The 18,985-nt window shown below is 33.5% G+C and overlaps 2 protein-coding genes across 3 annotated transcripts in view; one reads left to right on the forward strand and one right to left on the reverse strand.

The window, feature by feature from the left end:
* Positions 1-324: 324 nt before the first annotated feature.
* LOC110022547 (SKP1-like protein 21) lies at positions 325-8,316 on the forward strand (the record flags this gene model as incomplete). 2 transcript variants are annotated; one of them, XM_020721552.1, is given in 8 exon segments in its annotated part: positions 325-549; positions 1,049-1,240; positions 1,560-1,670; positions 1,787-1,859; positions 4,463-4,563; positions 4,670-4,809; positions 5,360-5,491; positions 8,063-8,316. In XM_020721552.1, coding segments are annotated over 8 exon segments (981 nt in total), but the record flags the coding sequence as incomplete, so codon positions are not given.
* Positions 8,317-10,662: 2,346 nt separating this feature from the next.
* LOC110022546 (signal peptide peptidase-like 5) overlaps positions 10,663-18,985 on the reverse strand; it is a gene marked incomplete at its 5' end in the record, with an annotated part of 50,854 nt that continues 42,531 nt past the window's right edge. The window contains 3 exon segments of the mRNA XM_020721550.1: positions 10,663-10,952; positions 11,933-12,016; positions 15,299-15,369. Coding sequence (XP_020577209.1) covers positions 10,849-10,952; positions 11,933-12,016; positions 15,299-15,369 — 259 coding nt within the window.

Here is an 18,985-nt window from a genome sequence, read left to right on the forward strand (position 1 = left end):
GTAGGGAAAAAAAGGAAAAAAAGGGAAGGTGCTTTATCTGATTATCCTTTAAATTAGATATTTTTTTGTTTCCTAATTTCACATGTGGATACTGATTAGACATTCAAGTATGTTTCAATTGCGTAAAAACTTAATTTTCTTTCGTTTGAACTTTTGGTTGATTTTTTTTTATTCTAAATGGTGAAACAATGATATATATATATAGAAAATAAAAATCAATATAAAAAAAAAACATACTAGTCGTACATGCCAATGGATTATGAATATCATTGTTTCACCATTTATTCTAAAATTATCGATAATTACATTCAGATTATCTTTCAGGCAATGAAATCTTTCATTTGGCTTCAATGTTCTGATGGATCACACCAACAAGTAGAAGAGGAGGTTGCAATGTTCTGCCCCATGATATGTCAAGAGATACTTCAGACTGGTATGGGTTCTTCGAAAAATTTTGCCATCGCTCTCCCACAACGAGTCACTCCTGCCATCCTCTGTTTAATTCTCGATTATTGTCGGTTTCATCAAGTTCCCGGTCGTTCTAACAAGGTTGGTCATAGCGTTCTAGCCATTCATAGGTCAGTTGATGTTTTTACGTTATTGGTCATAGTGTTCTAGCCATTCATAGGCCAGTTGATGTTTTTACATTTTTTTTTTATTTACATACGTACCACTCAATTCTTATTTATTTGCATATCTAACACCTAAACTTCAATTTTAAATTGCTCAAATATATTGTTAGGATTAGATGTGAGAATCTATGTATGAAAATATGCATCTCACTTTTTAAAAGTTAAAATGGTGGTATTTTTGATGTAATATTGTAAAAGATGGTATAAATGTAAAAGTAAAGTTTAGGTGTTGATATGTAAATACATAGGAATTGAGTGGCATGTATGTGAATGACCCTTTACTTTTTTGGCACTAGCATTTGTTGAGAATTTGTCAAATGGATAGCATCTAATGCAAAATTTCATCATTAATCGTCGGAGAAAACTATAATGCCTCACTTTTCAATGTTTGGTGAAGTCTGCCATTTGTCTTGCAGGAGCGCAAGTATTTTGATGAGAGGTTCGCTAAATTAGATACTAAACGACTTTGTGAGCTTACTTCTGCAGCAGACTGTCTTCAACTAAAACCTTTAGTTGATCTAACTAGTAGGGCACTTGCTCGCATGATTGAAGGAAAAACACCGGAAGAAATTCGTGAGACCTTTCATTTGCCTAATGATCTGACAGAGGTAATCAATTTACTGGAAAAAATCCTTTTTTTATTGGGAAATTTGCATATATACCACTTAATTTCTATTTATTTACATATCTAACACCTAAACTTCAATTTTTACATGCATCCCAACTTACCTATTCGTGAAAAAGTTGTATTTCACTTTTAAAGTTAAAATGGTGGTATTTTTGATGTGACATGAAAGATTTGGGTGGTATAAATGTAATAAAAAAAATAAAACTTAGGTTTTAGACGTTAATTCACAAGAATTGAGTGGTATGTATGTTGATGTTCCCTTTTACTCTCTTGTGATCTTCTTCATCTGCCTGTTTTAGGAGGAGAAGTTGGAGCCATTGAAAAACATGACTGACGATCCACGGATCCGGCTGCTTAATCGGCTTTATGCTAGAAAGAGAAAGGAATTAAAGGAGCGGCAGAAAGTGAAGGTAGTATGGCTATTATAAGCTATTTCGATAAAATTATGTGGATTATACATTTACATGCTTTTTCATATACGTTTGATTTTCTAATTTGATTGGGTCTAAAGAGATGATTGTTTCAGAATCTTGAAGTAGAAGAGAAGAAAGATGATCGCTCTGTTGATGAGCTTTTATCTTTTATTAATGGTGATGCGGGTAATATTTTTGTTCTCCCAATTTTTTTATTTTAAGAAATTTACATATATAGCACCCAATTATTATGTTTTCTTACATATCTCACATCTATACTTTCATATTTACATACATAGCACTTTGGTGTTTCAAACCTATACATGAAAAGTTGTATCACTTTTAAAAGGTGATGATAGTGCTGATTTTATGTAATATTAATGATTTTAGTGCCATATGTGTAAATATAAAAGTTTAGATGCCAGATAACTTCATTTTTATATGTAAATACATAAGAATTGTGTGCTATGTATGTAAATGCCCTAAATTTTTTATTGAAAGTTCTGGAATGAGTGGAACTAACTTCATAGTTCTTATTTTATTATATGCTAATTAGCATATGTTCATGACTTAAAATTTGCTCCATTTGCTTGACTGTCGAGTTTTACTTCCATCTGCTCATTTTGTTATGTAATATTACCCATGAATTTTACTATTTGAAATCTTTGGTAAATGAGAATAGAATTAAAGCTAATATAGCACATAGACTTGAGCTTCACTGGGGAATTTTTGTAAGATATTCTAGCTAATTCATGATTATCTTGTGAGAAGTATTTATGATAACCTTCTTGGCTTAACATGTGGATCTCTAGAACCTTATAATTTTACAAGATTTTTCTGGGATGTAAAATAAATGTTGTCATAAAACTGCCTTACAAGGCAGGCAATCATGGAAATAATGTTTTTGTAAGAGTTATCATTCTTCTTAAGTGTCCTTGTTATGCCTAGTTATCCATGTTTATTAGGTGTTCCTTTTGAATATTGTATTATTTTTCTTATTTTAAATAGGCAGTTCTCTTACTAAATAACGATTCATAAAAATATTTTTTTAGCAAGTTATCTGAGAAGGGAAACACTAGCTGTTACCTTCCTATTCTTAATTTAGTCGCACTCACTTGTTATTTTTTCTCATGTATCTTTTTCCGATGATATATGTTCATTCTTGCCTTCTGTAGCTCTATGTTACGAAGAGTTGATGACTTATCTCTCAATAATTTGAAACTCTTATTCATCATCAACATCGCAATCATGTTCCGTGCTACAAATATCTCTTGATTGAGAGCCCTTGGCATCCTTGTCAATTTATCCGACAAACTCTCACCCTGATGCATCTCTTACTCACAATTACATCACAAGATCTCAAAATGGAAAACATTGGATTATGTTATTCTCACTTGGAGATTAAATGGATCAACTCAAGGAGTATATTTTCGACTCAATAGTATAGAATCTGTTGAAGATAACAGAGGGAGTGTCGTGCATAAAAAAATTAAGGTGACCTTATATCATATAGAATAGCAGTGTAACCTTGAGAAACTATTAAGTAATGTTCTCTAAAATAATGTAGAAATGTTAAAGATTTCTTCAAGTTATCATAATCTTAAAACTTAGATTCTTTCCATATTCAGATCATGATAAATTCCATTGGCACAGCGACACCGTTCTAGGGCTTCTTGAAGGGGATTTAGCGGGGAGGTGATTGTGGAATAGTAGGGGAATGAAAATATGCAAGGGTGACTGTATTTGGAAGTGGTGAGGTGAAATCTGGACAGCGCATTTGGCGTTGGTCATCTGCTGTCTCGGCTGAAAATACTGAGGTGGAAGATGAAAAGACAAGGTATGGAGGTCGAGGTGGTTCACTACTTGCTCCTTTAACAAACTACATATACACCGCTTGCAAAAGTAAAATAATACAACACTCTTTAGATAGAAAACAGTAAATATAATATCTAAAATACTTGAACAAAACTCTATTCTCAAAATAGCAAAATATCGTCTATAAATAGTGTTGTAATAGAAAATAACTTTTAAGTAGAAGGAGAGAAATAGGAAATGAATAGAAAAGGAAAGTTGGCTGAAATAGGTAACATTATGTGAAGTTACGGTTTGCCGAGCCCGCAATCTTGCTGACTTCTAATACCACAGGAGCCCCACGATCGAGATCATGTAATGCTGACTTGTAATACCACAGGAGCCCCACGATCGAGATCATGTAATCCCCGCTCCCGCAATTCTGGAGAGCTCCCACATCACTCAATCTTATATATATAATAAAGAGTAAAATGGTAAAAGTCTTCCGACTTTTTACATGGGGTTATGTTAGTCTCATTATATAAAATTACCAAATTTGTCCTAAATTCTTTAAATTAGGATCGAAATAGTCCTCTATGGGGATTATTTCTGCCCATATTAAAAAAGTCTGGAACTAAATTGACACTTTTATATACTCTGAGATTAAAATAACCCTCTACAAAGAGTCGGAGGACTATTTTGACAATATTCTCATATGATAACTGCGCCGTTTTCTTATTTATTCTAAAATTCAAGCTAAAAGATCTAATATTGGTTTTCATTTCCACTGCTAATTCTTGCGTTATCTTAAGAAATCTGACTGATCTATATATAATGCTAACAAAAAGGTTTTTTATATATTAATTGACTAATTTTTTTATTTGTTTTAGGTGATTTCCATGCATCTATTTTATGATTTTATGAGAATAACTATTTTTATGGTTGGCATATTTTCTTTGCTTCATAAGCTATTTTTTTCTTCCTTTTTTTAATGATAGACTCAAAAGATGGTAGAGCTTCGAGAAAGAAGAAGAATAAGAGGAGAAATGATCTGATGAAAGATTCGTCTGATAATGAACAAGAAAAAGAATCCAAGGAGGTTGATGAAGAGTGTTTACTTTTCTATCATATTTTATGCAAGTGCAATTATGTATGTAAATCTTACTATTTAATTTTAACATAAAATATTTGGATTTGAAATTTAGGAGGCTACCAAAGCTGGAAGTTCATCTCCAAGTCAAATATCCAGACTGCAAGACCAAGTTGAAGATGCTTTTGATTCAAGGGCCATGATTGATGACGGTGATGATGGATTGGATCCTCTGATGAAGGAAGAGCTGGATAGGTAATTTTACAGTTCTTCGTACTTTTAATGCCGATGATTCTCTTACTCATTTGCCCGTCTTTGGTTCCACTTGGAACTAAATTTTATAAAAAGAGGCATCTGCATACATACCACCCAATTCTTCTGTTTTTACATGTCTAACACCTAAATTTTGCCTTTGACCTTTATGCCACTAAAAAGTTAAAACTACCTTTTAATGCTTTGGTAAGATGTCATGTATGTAAAAATTGAGTTCTTAAGTGTTAGATATGTAAATACATAAGGCTTGAGTGGTATGCATGTAAATCTATTTGTTTGTAGATAATAATTTCTGAAGAATTTTTTAAGGAAGATTTACAAGCATACCACTCAATTCTTATGTATTTACATACTAACGCCTAACTTCAATTTTTACATATATGTTATCTTACCTATGCATGAAACATATGGGTGTTTTAAATGTAAAAAAACAAAGTTTAGGTGCTATGTATATGAAATCATAAGAATTGGATGGTATGTTTGTAAATGGCCCAACAAAAAATCATTAAGTTCAAGTAGTTTTATCTTGCAGGGAGGTTGAGGATTTTGCAAGGAGATTGAACTGTGATTGGCCTGAAAGAATGCAAGAAATTTTATCTCTGAGTCGAGAAAGAAGGCTTGTTTCAAATTTAACTACTGGAAATAGTTCTAACCAGAGATGCAGGTCTGATCATGGCCCATTCTCTCTCATTGCTGATGTTTTGTGTGCCATATCTTGCTAAATTACTAATCTTTTGGTGATAAATACCACCGAATTCTTATTTATTTGCATAACTAACACCTAAACTAAACTTCTATACATTTATACCACCCAACAACATCATCATCAACAACAACAACAACAGAACCTTTATCCTACTAAGTGGGGTCGGTTACCTTAATCCTTTTTCTCCTTGCGTCTTATTTAATGTCATATATTCATTTAATTTTATAAAATTAAGATCATTTTTTATACAATATGCCCTAGTTTTCCTAGGTATATCTCTGCCTTTCTTAACATAAGTCGAATCTAAAACATCTACTCTCCTAATCGGATCATCAGATGGTCGACGTTTAATGTGACCAAACCATCCAAGACGACTCTCTTCATTTTTCCGTCATTGGAGCTACACCAACCCTATCATGGTTATAGTCATTTGTACCACCAAAATCATTTATATCACATAAAAAATACCACTATTTTAATGTTTAAATTGAAATACAATTTCTCATACATAGGTAAGGTGGCATAATGTAAAAAGTGAAGTTTAGATATAAAATATTTACATGCATACCACTCAATTCTTTGGTATTTACATGTCTACACCTAAACTTTCCGGCTGTCACAGCAATCGCCAATCCAACCTCCGATGACGTTTCTGCACCTTTCTAACTGTGGTTTGACACCGTTACTATCGCCTACCTACTGTCCTACTTCTTCCACATCAGCCCCACCTCTCCAGCTTCAGCGCAGCCGCCAATTCAGTCGACGACAACGCTCCTGCACCTCTCCAGTTGCGGTTCGATGTTGTTACTATCGCCAATTTGATGTCCCACTTCTTCAACAGCAGCCCCTACAACCATCAATCCAGCCATTCCTCGCTGGACTCCCTCCTCATCAAGCGGTTGTGTCTTCTTTGCTAAGTCATTAGTTGTAATCATTCGTATTGTGGTTTTGCTTTGTGTGTTCTCTTTTGTTATTTCGAATCTTCATTGTAACTTTGTTTTAAGTCAGTAATAAATTCATGTCTTGCGCTATGGTTTGGGTTAATTCCGGTATCAGATTTATTTTTTCCACTTGATGTGGCCAATCACCATTGTGACTATGGGTGACATCTCCGGGTTGTCTCCTCTTTGGTGGCAAGTCTTTATTGCAATCAAAGGTTTTTTAGTTGCATAATCTCCATAGTAAGTTTTTGGACACCGTTTTGTGGATTCCTCTTAGGCATTATTGTGTCATTTTCTCTCGATCAAGGTTTCGATGGATGTTGGGTTGTAGATAAAGGGTTAATCGAAGTGTAGGGTTTATGTCGTACGTTTTGGGGTGGATTTTGAAAATTTAAGGTTGGGGTTAGGAACTGCAGTTGGAATGATTTAGGTACGGTGGAAATTTTCTTTTAGAATTTTAGATTGGAACAAGAAAGACAATTTATTAACTAATTTAGGGTTTGTCGGGCTCTGATATTGTATGATATCACTGTAGGGCATTTAGAAGGTGTTTCATTGATTGGAAGTAGGTGGAGGAATAGTTGGGGAATGCAATATGGCCGATTGGTGATATTTGGAGTGAGATTAGATGATTTTCAACTGTCCCACCTGCAAACAACAAAGAGAACCATGAAAGAGTGCTGTGCATATGTTGAGGAGATTCATCATCTGTTCCTGCACAAGCTGTATACACATCAATTGCTAAAAGAAAATGATACAACACTGCTTAGGATAGAAATCAGAGCTTATACTCTCTAAAATACAAACACAAAAAAAGTCTCTTAAAATTCATAACTCAAAAACTATGGTCTCAAACAACCAAATAAGAAATTTATAAAAGCTCAATAATTGAAATTAACCTAATTTAAACATAGAGGAATAGGAAAGAAAACAAAAAACCTTAAATTGGAAAACACTCGGGCGGCTGTCAGTTCCTTGGTCGCGGGATTTCCCCAACTGGTGATCCCATTGATCCTTTTTGGGCAGCACTTCTTAAGACTCCAATGAAATAGAGTTTTATTAAAAGCGGAAAAATATTACGAAGTGTTTACAAAAAGAAGCTTACAGCACAAATCTTAAGACTCCAATGAAATAGGACAACATCAAAAGTAAACCCAGAAGTATTAAAAGTAAACATGTTTTTATTTCATATTTAAACATTACAAAATAAAAAGATAAAAAAATATAACTTAATCTCAAATAACCCCTAATGAGAAGACAATCAATTTGTTTTGTTCTGAACCTATATATCTTTTTATATTGGGAGTTTTACTTGCATATCACCCAATTTCTATGTATTTACATTTCTATCGCCGAAAGTTCGATTTTTACATGTATGTCATTTTACCAATGCATCAAAAAGTGTATTTCACATTTTAAAAAGTTAAAATAGCCGTGTTTTTCATTTAATATAAATGTGAAAAAAAAAAAAATTTAAAATGTTACTTGCATTTGTAAATACATAGAAATTGGGTGGAATGTATGATAATGCCTCCTTTATCTTCCATCTCCTTCATGACTCATCAAATATGAATGATCAATGTTGCAGAAATTGATCAAAAAAGGACGCCGAAGTGAACGCGATACTTCAACGAAATCTTATTTACTATTGATAGCCGAAAAGAAGTCATGAATAGAGACTGTAACTGAGCCATAAAGGCCTTATTTGAGGTACACGAACTTCTACTTCAAGATGCTGTAGGAAGCTAGCTATGTACTTGTTTTAGTTTTTGGGTTTGTTAATTTATGCAAATTTTATGGGTGAAATAGGTTGCAATGAGATTAATATGAGTTATAAGATTTCATTATGTTCAATAATATAGATTAGAAAGCTGGAAATATCTTTCTTCAAATATTTGCAGTTCATTATTATTTATGTTCAGAATTGTCATATGGTATCTCACTTTAACATCTGAATTATGAATAAAGAGTGCAAGGAAAATGCTAGTTATGATAAAAATTGTTATGGTAAAAAATATTTCAGAGTTTTAAGGCAAGCTTGAAATTAAATCAATATGTGACAACTTGAAACCTTTTTTTTTTTGTATTTTTTGGGGGGAGTTGATTTGCATATATACCATACCATTCTTATGCAATTACATATCTAACACAAAAAATTTGACATTTTGTAGTTATAACACTGGTGTCATAAGCATATGTATAAAAAAGATATATTTCACTTTTAAAAGGTAATAATTGTGTTTTATCTATGATGTGATTTTAAATATTTGAGTGTTTTGTAAATATGAAAATTTAGGTGTTAGATACATAAAGATATAAAATTTGTGTAGTATCTATGTCAATCCCCCATTTTATTAAGAGAAATTAAATTTTTTTTTTAAAATAAAATCTTTTAAGATTTAAATGATAAGAATCCCTGTTGGAAGAAATTATGCCAAGGAGTTGTGAATTTGGTCTTGAGATGGATGGTTGGTATCTTAGACGTAGCACTTGAGCTACTAAAACCAAACAACTTAGCAAGGCAAGATGAACCGTAATTGTTAGCAAACAAGTTTTTCTTTAAGAGCTTGAATTGAGGTCGATCTTTACTAAATCGTCCTCGTGTCATAAAATTATATTACTACATGTTCTATTGGGAACTTCTTGATCCTTCTTCTCTACATCCTCTTTTTGTATATTCTAGTTATCCTTTTTTACTCGTAGGAGATGATTCATTCTTATGAATCAAGTTGAAGGTGAGGGAACGAAGATGGTCCTTCGACATTGTATATCATACACAATTTCTTGTCAATTTATAGAGCACTTCAGTAGCTTGTCATTGTTTTCTAGCAATTGATCCTCATTTAGTTTATCTTCTCACCTTAATAATAATCCATCAAATGTGTGTTGTACTTCACAAACATTGTCATCTAGCAATGAAAGTCAAGTGATTTTAGGTTCGCAAAGTTCCCCAAATTGTAAACGCCCATGAGGTATGGATACTCCAAATGGTTGGGATTGTCTACATACTATGAATCTTGTATTTTTATCCTATTGTTTTTAGATTGTATTTCTGCCCTTCTAGTGTCTATCTATTGATGTCAACCCATACATCTTTGTTCAATTTTTTTGGTCTGGTTAGTGAGGTTGTCATTTAGCAATGAAACTCTTAATGATTCCTTCTAATGTCTACCTATTGATGTCAACCCATACACACATCTTTGTTCAATTTTTTTGGTCTGGTTAGTGAGGTCATACATACATTAATAGTTTTGACGAGCTATAGTGATTTTCATAATGGATTCTTTTGGTTCCAAGGAATCATTAAGCCTTTCTTTGCTTGTAATCTTCTAAAATGATTAAAATATTTGGAAAACTCATGATGATTATAAGACCACTTATGAGTGTTTGAAAATAGAAATTTCAAAAATATAAGACTAACATGAAAGAAAAGATAAAAAAAATAAAAAAATAATAGGAATTAGAATTATTTTAAGATATTAATGTGCATTGTAGCTAATAGCAGACTGTAGTTGATGCCAAAATAGCAGAAAATATGACCAGTATAAATGATTAAAATATATGGAAATTCATGATGATTATAAAACCACTTATGAGTGCTTGAAAATAGAAATTTCCAAAATATAAGACTAACATGAAAGAAAACATAAAAAATAAAAAATAATAGGAATTAAAATTATTTTAAGATATTAATGTACATTGTAGCTAATAGCAGACTAGTTGATGCCAAAATAGCAGAAAATATGACCAGTACTGATTTTCCAAATAGCAAAAATTTTAAATGTTAAGGATGTAACCATCCAACTACATAACATCACTCAAAACTTTCTTATTTACAAACCTAACACTCTTTTCACTATTTTTCAAATTCTCACTCAAAACTCCTTTTGGGGGCAATTACATACATATCAACTGAAACTTACTACTTACAAATCAACCACCCTCCTTAATTCTCTATTCAAATTTTTACTCAAATATCAAAATTCATGATAAAACCCCAACCCATTCATTTTTATAAAATTCCTAATGGTTTCATCATTGCACGGTATAAACACACCCATTCAAGAGTTCAAAAATATAACGATGTGCTAGCGATCTACAAAGCTAAGCAGTAAAAAAAAACTATCCGAACAAAACCCTAATAACGACATCTTCCTGTATCGACAAATCACACGAGAAAATGCAAAAAACATTCAAAACAAAGTTCTTAATAACAAGCTCATAAGTTAGCTGAGACTATTTTTATATATATATAAAACAGTGCCTCCACATATCAATAATATACAGTTTGCTATAGAAGAAGAGCCTCAAGGCAACATCTGATTCTTATAGCCTTCAATTCACAATATCATAGATCAGTAGCTGCTGCGTCATCTACTGAGCAATAGCTTGAATATGTGGGCAGACCCTATCTGGCTGCCCTTTTATCCAAAGGTTACATAATTCACCTCTTTTCCAACCCAATGATAAAAACGTGCCTGTGAAAATTTGAACAAGAGCATAAACCAGGAAAGCCCACAAAATAATAAAGAAAAAATAAGGCCATTTATGTACATTCCACCCCAATTCTTATGTATTTACATATCTAACAGCTAAATTCTTCTTTTTACATTTAAACCCCTAATCTTTCATATCTCATAAAAAATACCACCACCTTCTCAAGCATAGTTTAGGTGGCATGTGGGTAAAAATCGAAGTTTAGGTGTTAGATATGTAACTGCATATGTATATATATATATAACATATGGAAAAGATTTGGATTATGATGTTCTCATCAAAATTCAATGAATATATACTCTATAATCAGTGGATTTGTTATAAGATGAGTGCGGCAGGAGAGATGTTGATTAATCATATATAGCACGAGTCTTAAAGTGAATTCAATGGCGAGGATGTCCAAACACAAAATTATACTATATAGCCTATGGAAAATATTTGAGTTGGGATATCCTAATCACAATTTGATGAGGATAGATTTGAAAAATCATTGGATTAATCATATATATTGTATTTATCTCAATTATGAGGAAATCATGACAAGAAAATTAATGAGGATAGATTTTAAAATTGTTAATTTATTTTAAGACTAAAGTCCAAGAGTTTTTTATAAATGCTATATCAAACTCATCTCAAAACAAATCCAATAATGAAGATGTTGAAACTTCGAAAACAAGTCAACATTAAAATATAGAGGCATTTACATACATACCACATAAATCATATGCATTTACATATCTAACAACTAAATCTTCATATTTACAATCATAGCACTCAAATAGTTTAACATCACACCAAAAATATCACTTTTACTAACTTTTTAAAAGTCAAATGCATCTTTTTGTGCATACATTTATAGCACCAAGGTGTTATAAATGTAAATATCAGAGTTTAGGTGTTAGATATGTAAATCCAAAGAAATTGTGATACCTATGTAAATTTTCATTCAGTTGCAACTTACCAAGCGTAAAGGGCACAATGTAGAGAAGAGCCGGTTGACCATGCCCGTCCATTAAATTCAGAGCAACATAGGTGATTAGAAGACCTGTAGAGAAAAAAAAAAGGTGCAGAAAGAATCAAAATAGGTCTTGGGTAAAGATGGCAAACAAATAAGGAATTATTAACCCAAGCATATTAACCATCACTCCGCAACAATCACATGCACAATAACACATTCATGAGTGTTCCGTAATGATTCGGACAGCTGTAGAACACTCGTTCTAAACCTTATCAGGGTTCGTTTGGCGCGGTTATAGCTTTCTATAAAAGTGGTTTCGAAGTTGTTGTACAGAGAGTAACATCTTTAAAAACTGTAGTGGGTCTTATAAAAATTTTATGGAATATTTACAAAAGCCACTCAATTCTCATGTATTTGCATATTTTAACACCAAAACATTTTAAGTTTTGCATGCATGCCACCTTACTTGTGCATGACAAGATGTATTTCACTTTTTAAAAGTTAATAGTTATATTTTGATGTTATATGAAAGATTTGGTGGTAAAAATGTAAAAAATAAAGTTCGTGTTAGATATGTGAATACATAGGAATTGAGTGGTATGTATGTAAATGCCCTGCATCTTATATTTGTAGCAGCTTTGTTACACCTACCACACTTCAGCATATCTGTTATAAAAGGTAATTTCCCACTATAGAAATTTCTGAAAAAGAATAGAAAGTAGCAGCGTAACGTAAATGTGTCAGAAGTTTGAAAATCAAAGCAATGAGAAAGATACGCAAATAGACTATAAATCGAAATTTTCCTAACATGTTCTTGAAATATAATATTCAGGATTAGATTCATGCGCACACTAGAAAATTGAAGCTGTCCTACATTCTCCTCGAACTATAATCTAGGATTGAAATATTAGATGCAGATTTGCGATTGACATCAATATTTTAAAGACAAAGTGGCAGCATTCTGTATATCGCAAGTATAAATGCTTAGGGGCCCTTTGAGATCAATTTTATTTTTTGTTTTGTACTTTCATGTTTATTTTGATTTGTTTATGTTTTACTTCGAAGCAAAATATATTTGTTAGTGATGATTGTTTTTAAAAACACTCAACATCAAAATGTTGTTTTTGAGTGTTTTTAAAAAGGTTAAGTTGTTTTCAAGTAAAAAAAAAATAATTAAAAAATGCACGAAACAAACAGTTTCTTGAAAATAAAAGCAAATAAATAAATAAATAAATAAAAATAGTCCCAAATAAGCCCTAAAGAATTGAACAAGTGCGACTGGAATTTCGAGGTATGAATTAATTGGTGAAGTTTCCACTGAATCAGGCAATCTACAATTGACATGGCTTCTGCTAATATTAAGTTAAAACATTAATTCATATCCACACAAACAAAAAAATTCAAGCCTCCCTTAGGTTCATGACTATACAGAAATTTACTCAATACTGGAGTTTCTAAACATGATTGATCCATGATAGCATAATTCTAAAATTGAAACATTAGAAAAAAAAATTCTCTCTATATTTTGAGATGTTAAGTGTTGTCGAGATGAGAGTGCTTAGGTGGATGAGTAGCTTTGCACATAGAGACAAAATGCGAAATGAATATATCTGTGATAGGGTTGGTGTAGCTCCAGTGGCGGACAAAACTAGAGTCACATTAAAAATTGGTCATCTAATGATCCGGTTAGGAAAGTAGATGTCTTATATTCGCTCGTGTTAAGAGAGGTAGACCTAGAACTACTTGGGCATATTGTATAAAAAAATGATCTTAATTTATTAGAATTAAATGAAAATATGACACTCAATAGGACGCAATGGAGAAAAATGATTCATGTGAGATAAAGGTTTGTTGTTGGTGTATCAATTATGTTTTTTTTTGGGGGTCATTTCCACACATACCACCCAATTCATATTTACTTACATATCTAACTAAGCTTTATTTTTTCACATTTATACCACCCGAATCTTTCCTATCACATATAAAATACCACAATCTTAACTTTTAAAAAGTGAAATATACCTTTCATGCAGAGAATGTGGCATATACATAAAAATAGAAATATGGTGTCTCATATGTAAATACATAGGAATTAAGTGGTATGTATATAAATCTTCATTTTTTTTTCTATATCCAAGTTCAGTTTGGTTTGGTGTCATTTGCATAATGCATCCAATGAACGGTAATACCCTCTAATAATAGCTGATAGAGTCCATGTAAACACTAATAACTGTAGCTTGTTATGTTAGAATGCCTACAAGTCCATGGATTTCCTTTTACCGTTTATGATCTATTGCCATCCGATTGTTTCAAGGCACGGGCTTATGACAACAATCTTAAAATCTAAAGAAGATTTAAATACATGCCACTCAATATTTATGTATTTACATATCTTAAATTTATTTTTTACATATATGTCACCATACCGATACATGAAAATGTGTATTTCACTCTTTAAATGTTAAAATAATGGTGTTTTTTATGTGATATGAAAAGTATGAGTGGTTTAGATGTCAAATGCAAAGTTTAGGTGTTAGATATGTTAATAAATAGGAATTGGGTGGTATGTATGTAAATGCCCCTAAAATCTAATAAAATATCAAAGCTCACAAGGAAGGCCATAGGAAGAGCACATGGTCCGAGCTAGGGGTATAAACGAGTCGAACACGAGCTGAGCCCTCGTTTATACTACAAGTTCAAAAAGTGTGTTTGTGTTCGACTCGTTTGCTTAGCGAGCTGAACACGAGCCGTTCACGAACAAAGAGTCGTCCTGACAACCCCAATCACGTAGCCATAAGATGTTTAGGGATTGGGGCAAGATTTAAAAACGATTGTTTATATTAAAATATCATTTGAATCTAATTTAATAATTTTTATTTTATTTTCTTAATTAGTACTTTTAATTGATTATAAATCTTTGCAGCCTTATAGTCAATTAAAATTTTTAAAAATACTACACATTAATATATATATATATATATATATTAATATTATGAGTAGTATGTCGAGCCAAAACGAGCTCAACACGAACGAACAATTCTTTGTTCGTGTTCGGCTCCTTAACTTCGCGAATTAACCGAACACGAGCTTCTTAATGAGCCGAACACGGGCTGTTTGCAAACAACGAGCCGTTTTGACAGCCCTAGTCCAAGCATGCACATCTAAGTATATATTTCGATCTAACGAGATCCGTATTTATATTCTAAGTTCAGGGCATCAGCTGGTTTTCTATTGATCTTAACCAATAGATTTTCTCCAAATTCACAGATTCAAGCCACAAACTTTGTGATTGATCGCTTTATTTAACATTTTAACCCAGAAAATTTGGAAAATTACACAGTAGCATTAACCATGTTCAAGAATGCTTACCTGATCCATAAGCTACCATTGACCATAGGAAGTAACCTGCCTTGAGATTCTTTTTTGTTGCCCAATCATACCTGAAATAGTAAAATCTAAGATCAGTAATGCAAGAGAAGCTGGCAAAATAAAATTCAGTAAAATATTTCGACGAGAATGACTCCCAGAATGATATCAATTGCTCGATAGGAGAATGACAGACACTAGAGAAAATAATAAGAAATAGGGAAATTCACATACGTACCCCACAATTCTATGTAATTACATAACTAATGCCTAAACTTTTATATTTACATCTATCACACTTTGGTGTCAAAAACAAAAGCATGAAGATGTGCATTGAACTTAAAAGTAAGAGTAATTTTTTCTATGTGATACAATTTGAGTGTTATGCATGTAAATATGAATGTTTAGGTCTTACATATGTAAATACATGAAAATTGTGTGGCATGTATGTAAATGGCCCTAAGAAATAACATTTTGCATGGCATTCAACATATAAAGCACTAATGACCATTATTCTGACTGAATTTTATCATTTTTTTTCCCTCAGCGGAGTAATGTATTTTAAATTGATCTATTTAACTGACCAATGAGGTCAGGTACTTAAAAATCCTTCGGTTGGAACAAAATTTATTCTTACAGGTGGAAATTTGACCTGAAAAGTAATCGGGGTGTTTGTGCTAGCCATGTTCAAAAAGGACCGAGAGAACGGTTGAACTAATTAACATGAATTTCATCATACCAGATAAAAAGTTTTCTCATTTTCTAATTTGAGAAACTTTGAAGCTATAATGTATATCTCTAAACTTTTATGTATTCACTTCAATAGATAGATGACAGTGGATTTAGTATTGATCCAAGTCCACATCAAACATCAGCAAATCTATGATCAAACCTCAGTAATTTGGTGTAAAATATAGATAAAATTTTGAAGAGATAGTAAGGGTTTTAAAATAAATAAGAGGCATTTATATATATACCACCCATTTCCTATGTATTTACATATCCAACATCTACACTTAACTTTTTACATTAATACCACCCAAATCTTTCATATCATAATAAAAAGTACCACCATTTCAACTTTTAAAAGTGAAATTCACTGTTTGATGCATGGGTAAGATGGCATGTATGTAAAAATTAAAGTTTAGGAGTTTGATATGTACATTCATAAGAATTATGTGGTATGTATGTAAATCTTTGAAGAAATAATTAAATCAACATAAAATTCCAAGAGTAAAACACACATCACTTCTGCATATCTTCATATATCGGGAATCAGCACGCCTTTTTCAAAGGAATTATCTTCAAGTCATACCAAAGTTATATAAAAAATAATTGTTGGCTTAGAAATTTATCTCATATTAGCTTCGTTATTGTGCATGGTTAAGGTGGAAATTTTATAAGATCAAAATTTCTAAGAGAAACCTGTTAAGCAAAAAGAATTGTTATAAAACCTTATCTACATTACAAGAGCACCATTAAAAGGAAACCTGTTAAGCAAAAAGAATTGTTATAAAACCTTATCTACATTACAAGAGCATCATTAAAAGGAGTACTCTTATAAGTTAAATTAGGAAATAATATTCATATTAGAAGTTATGAGGATTAAATTTATTTTCTAGGATTGGAGTTATTTTCTTTCCTAGTTTATGTTTTTTTTTTTATTTATACTTCCGTTTCATATCAATAATATCATTCCACATTATTCTGAACTTCAACATGATATCAAAGCTAAATTCCCTCAACTCTAGAGGCTGGTTCTCCTTTCAGAGCTGCCAGACTCCCTTTCTACCATCCTCCATATGAGGAGGGACACCCTTCTCTTGCCTCAGCTACCGCAACCAGAGATTGCCGCTTCTTCTCTGGCAGCCATCAACGCCAGATCCGTTCTCAGATTGCCGCAAGCTTGCCTGGAGTCTTCAGCTAACAGGCCCTCGCCGCAGGAACCTGCTGTTGGAGTCGACCACTGCATACGACAATCCTGCTCTATCCGCAAATCCTGCTTTCACGTGTAAGCGAGTCTTTCATGAAAGCATTTCCCGTGAACTTCCTGCAGCCCATGAAAGCTCTCCCGAGAACTTCCTGCAGGCCCGTGAATCTCCAAACATATGCAGCGTGGCTTTCATGCAGCATCCTCGTGAGAATAACTAGAAGAAAATTCCTGCAACTGGCCCACCCCTTCCAGCATCCGGATAAATATCCTTCCAGCAATTTTCTACCCAGCAGCTCTTTCTTTCGTGGAGATCTTCCCAGCAGTTTGCTTCCCAACAACTCTTTATCCCGTGGAGAACTTTTGCAGGTTTTCTAAAGGCAACCACTACTTATCCTCCAGCAGGTGTTTCAGCCACCGGACCTCCCTCCGGCCACTCCAAGCTCCCTCCAGAACAGCTGGAATACCTTCTTACAGCCAGATTTATCCCATGCAGGACCTCCCACCTCCGGCTCTCTCTCCTGCATCCGTTCTCCTCACCAGAACTACATCCTGCAGGTTTTTCAGCAGCCGGAACCTTCTCCTACAGTCGGAAAAAAAATCCTCTCCTTCCTGCAGGCTTCCTTAGGGGGGAGACATCTTCTTGTAGTCTTTTTGCTGCATCAAGGCCTCCTTCTTGTAGGAGTTGGAAATTCATATACGCAGCCGAAACTTCTACTAGCAGTCCCCATCCTCTGTAAGCCCTCCTCAACCACTTATCGAACCAACATCAGGTTTTGAACGGTGAGAATCAGCGTCAACACAAGAAGAACTGTTGTCAGTACCATCCACCAACCAAGCATTGACATACTTGAATTCATGGACAAGTCACTTTTGCTGAAGAAGGGGGCCAAGCAATTTTTTCTGGACCGTTGGGTGAGAATTGTCAGAAGCTAATAGAATATTTTGAGAAATTTTCTGGAGTTCAGAAAATCAATGATGGAGCCAACCGAGCAGCATGCATGCCGGAAACAATTTATGTCGTCGTAGAAGAAAACTAAAAATTGAAGCGAAATGTGGCATTGGTTGTAGAACTTATTAAGCCATTACCTGGCGCATCTGATCTTTACTTAACTGATTATGCCCAATCCAGTTAGGGCCAATTCAAATTCTGCATATGAAATATATATTGGAGGAGTCCGGGATACAATCAAGTAAGGCTATGCTTGCTCTAGTGCTAGGCTCAATTTATTGGAAAATTGGCCAGCGCAGAGACAAAGACAATTTGAAAGAGCTTAGAGCTTATATCCGTCATCAAAGCAATGTACATTGCTGTAGAATTTATGAGCTTTACCAGTTGCTCTACAATACAACCTCTTTCTACAGATTCCTCCAGACTTTTTCTGCAGCAGGTCCTCCACCGGAATTCTTCCTGCAGTAGACCCTCCTTCGTAACCTTTTCCTGCATTAAACCCTCCTCTAGAGTTTTTTCTGCAGCAAGTCCTCCACAGAAATTCTTCCTACAGTAAGCCCTCCTATGGAGCATTTTCCTGCATCAAGTCCTCGAGAACTTTCTCTTATATCAGGCCCTCCAGAATTTTTACTGCACCAAACCCTCCTCAGTAGCCTTTTATGCAGAAAACCCTCCTCCGGAGTATTTCCTGTAGCAGGCCCCTCCTCCAGAATTTTTCCTGCAGCAGACCCTTCTCTGAAGCTTTTCCTGCAGCAGGCTCTCCTTTGGAACTTTTTCTTACAGGTTGTCTACTTCTCTGCAAATTTCC

The sequence above is a fragment of the Phalaenopsis equestris genome, unplaced genomic scaffold (genome assembly GCF_001263595.1).
Source record: "Phalaenopsis equestris unplaced genomic scaffold, ASM126359v1 Scaffold000196, whole genome shotgun sequence".
Classification (NCBI taxonomy): Eukaryota; Viridiplantae; Streptophyta; class Magnoliopsida; order Asparagales; family Orchidaceae; genus Phalaenopsis; species Phalaenopsis equestris.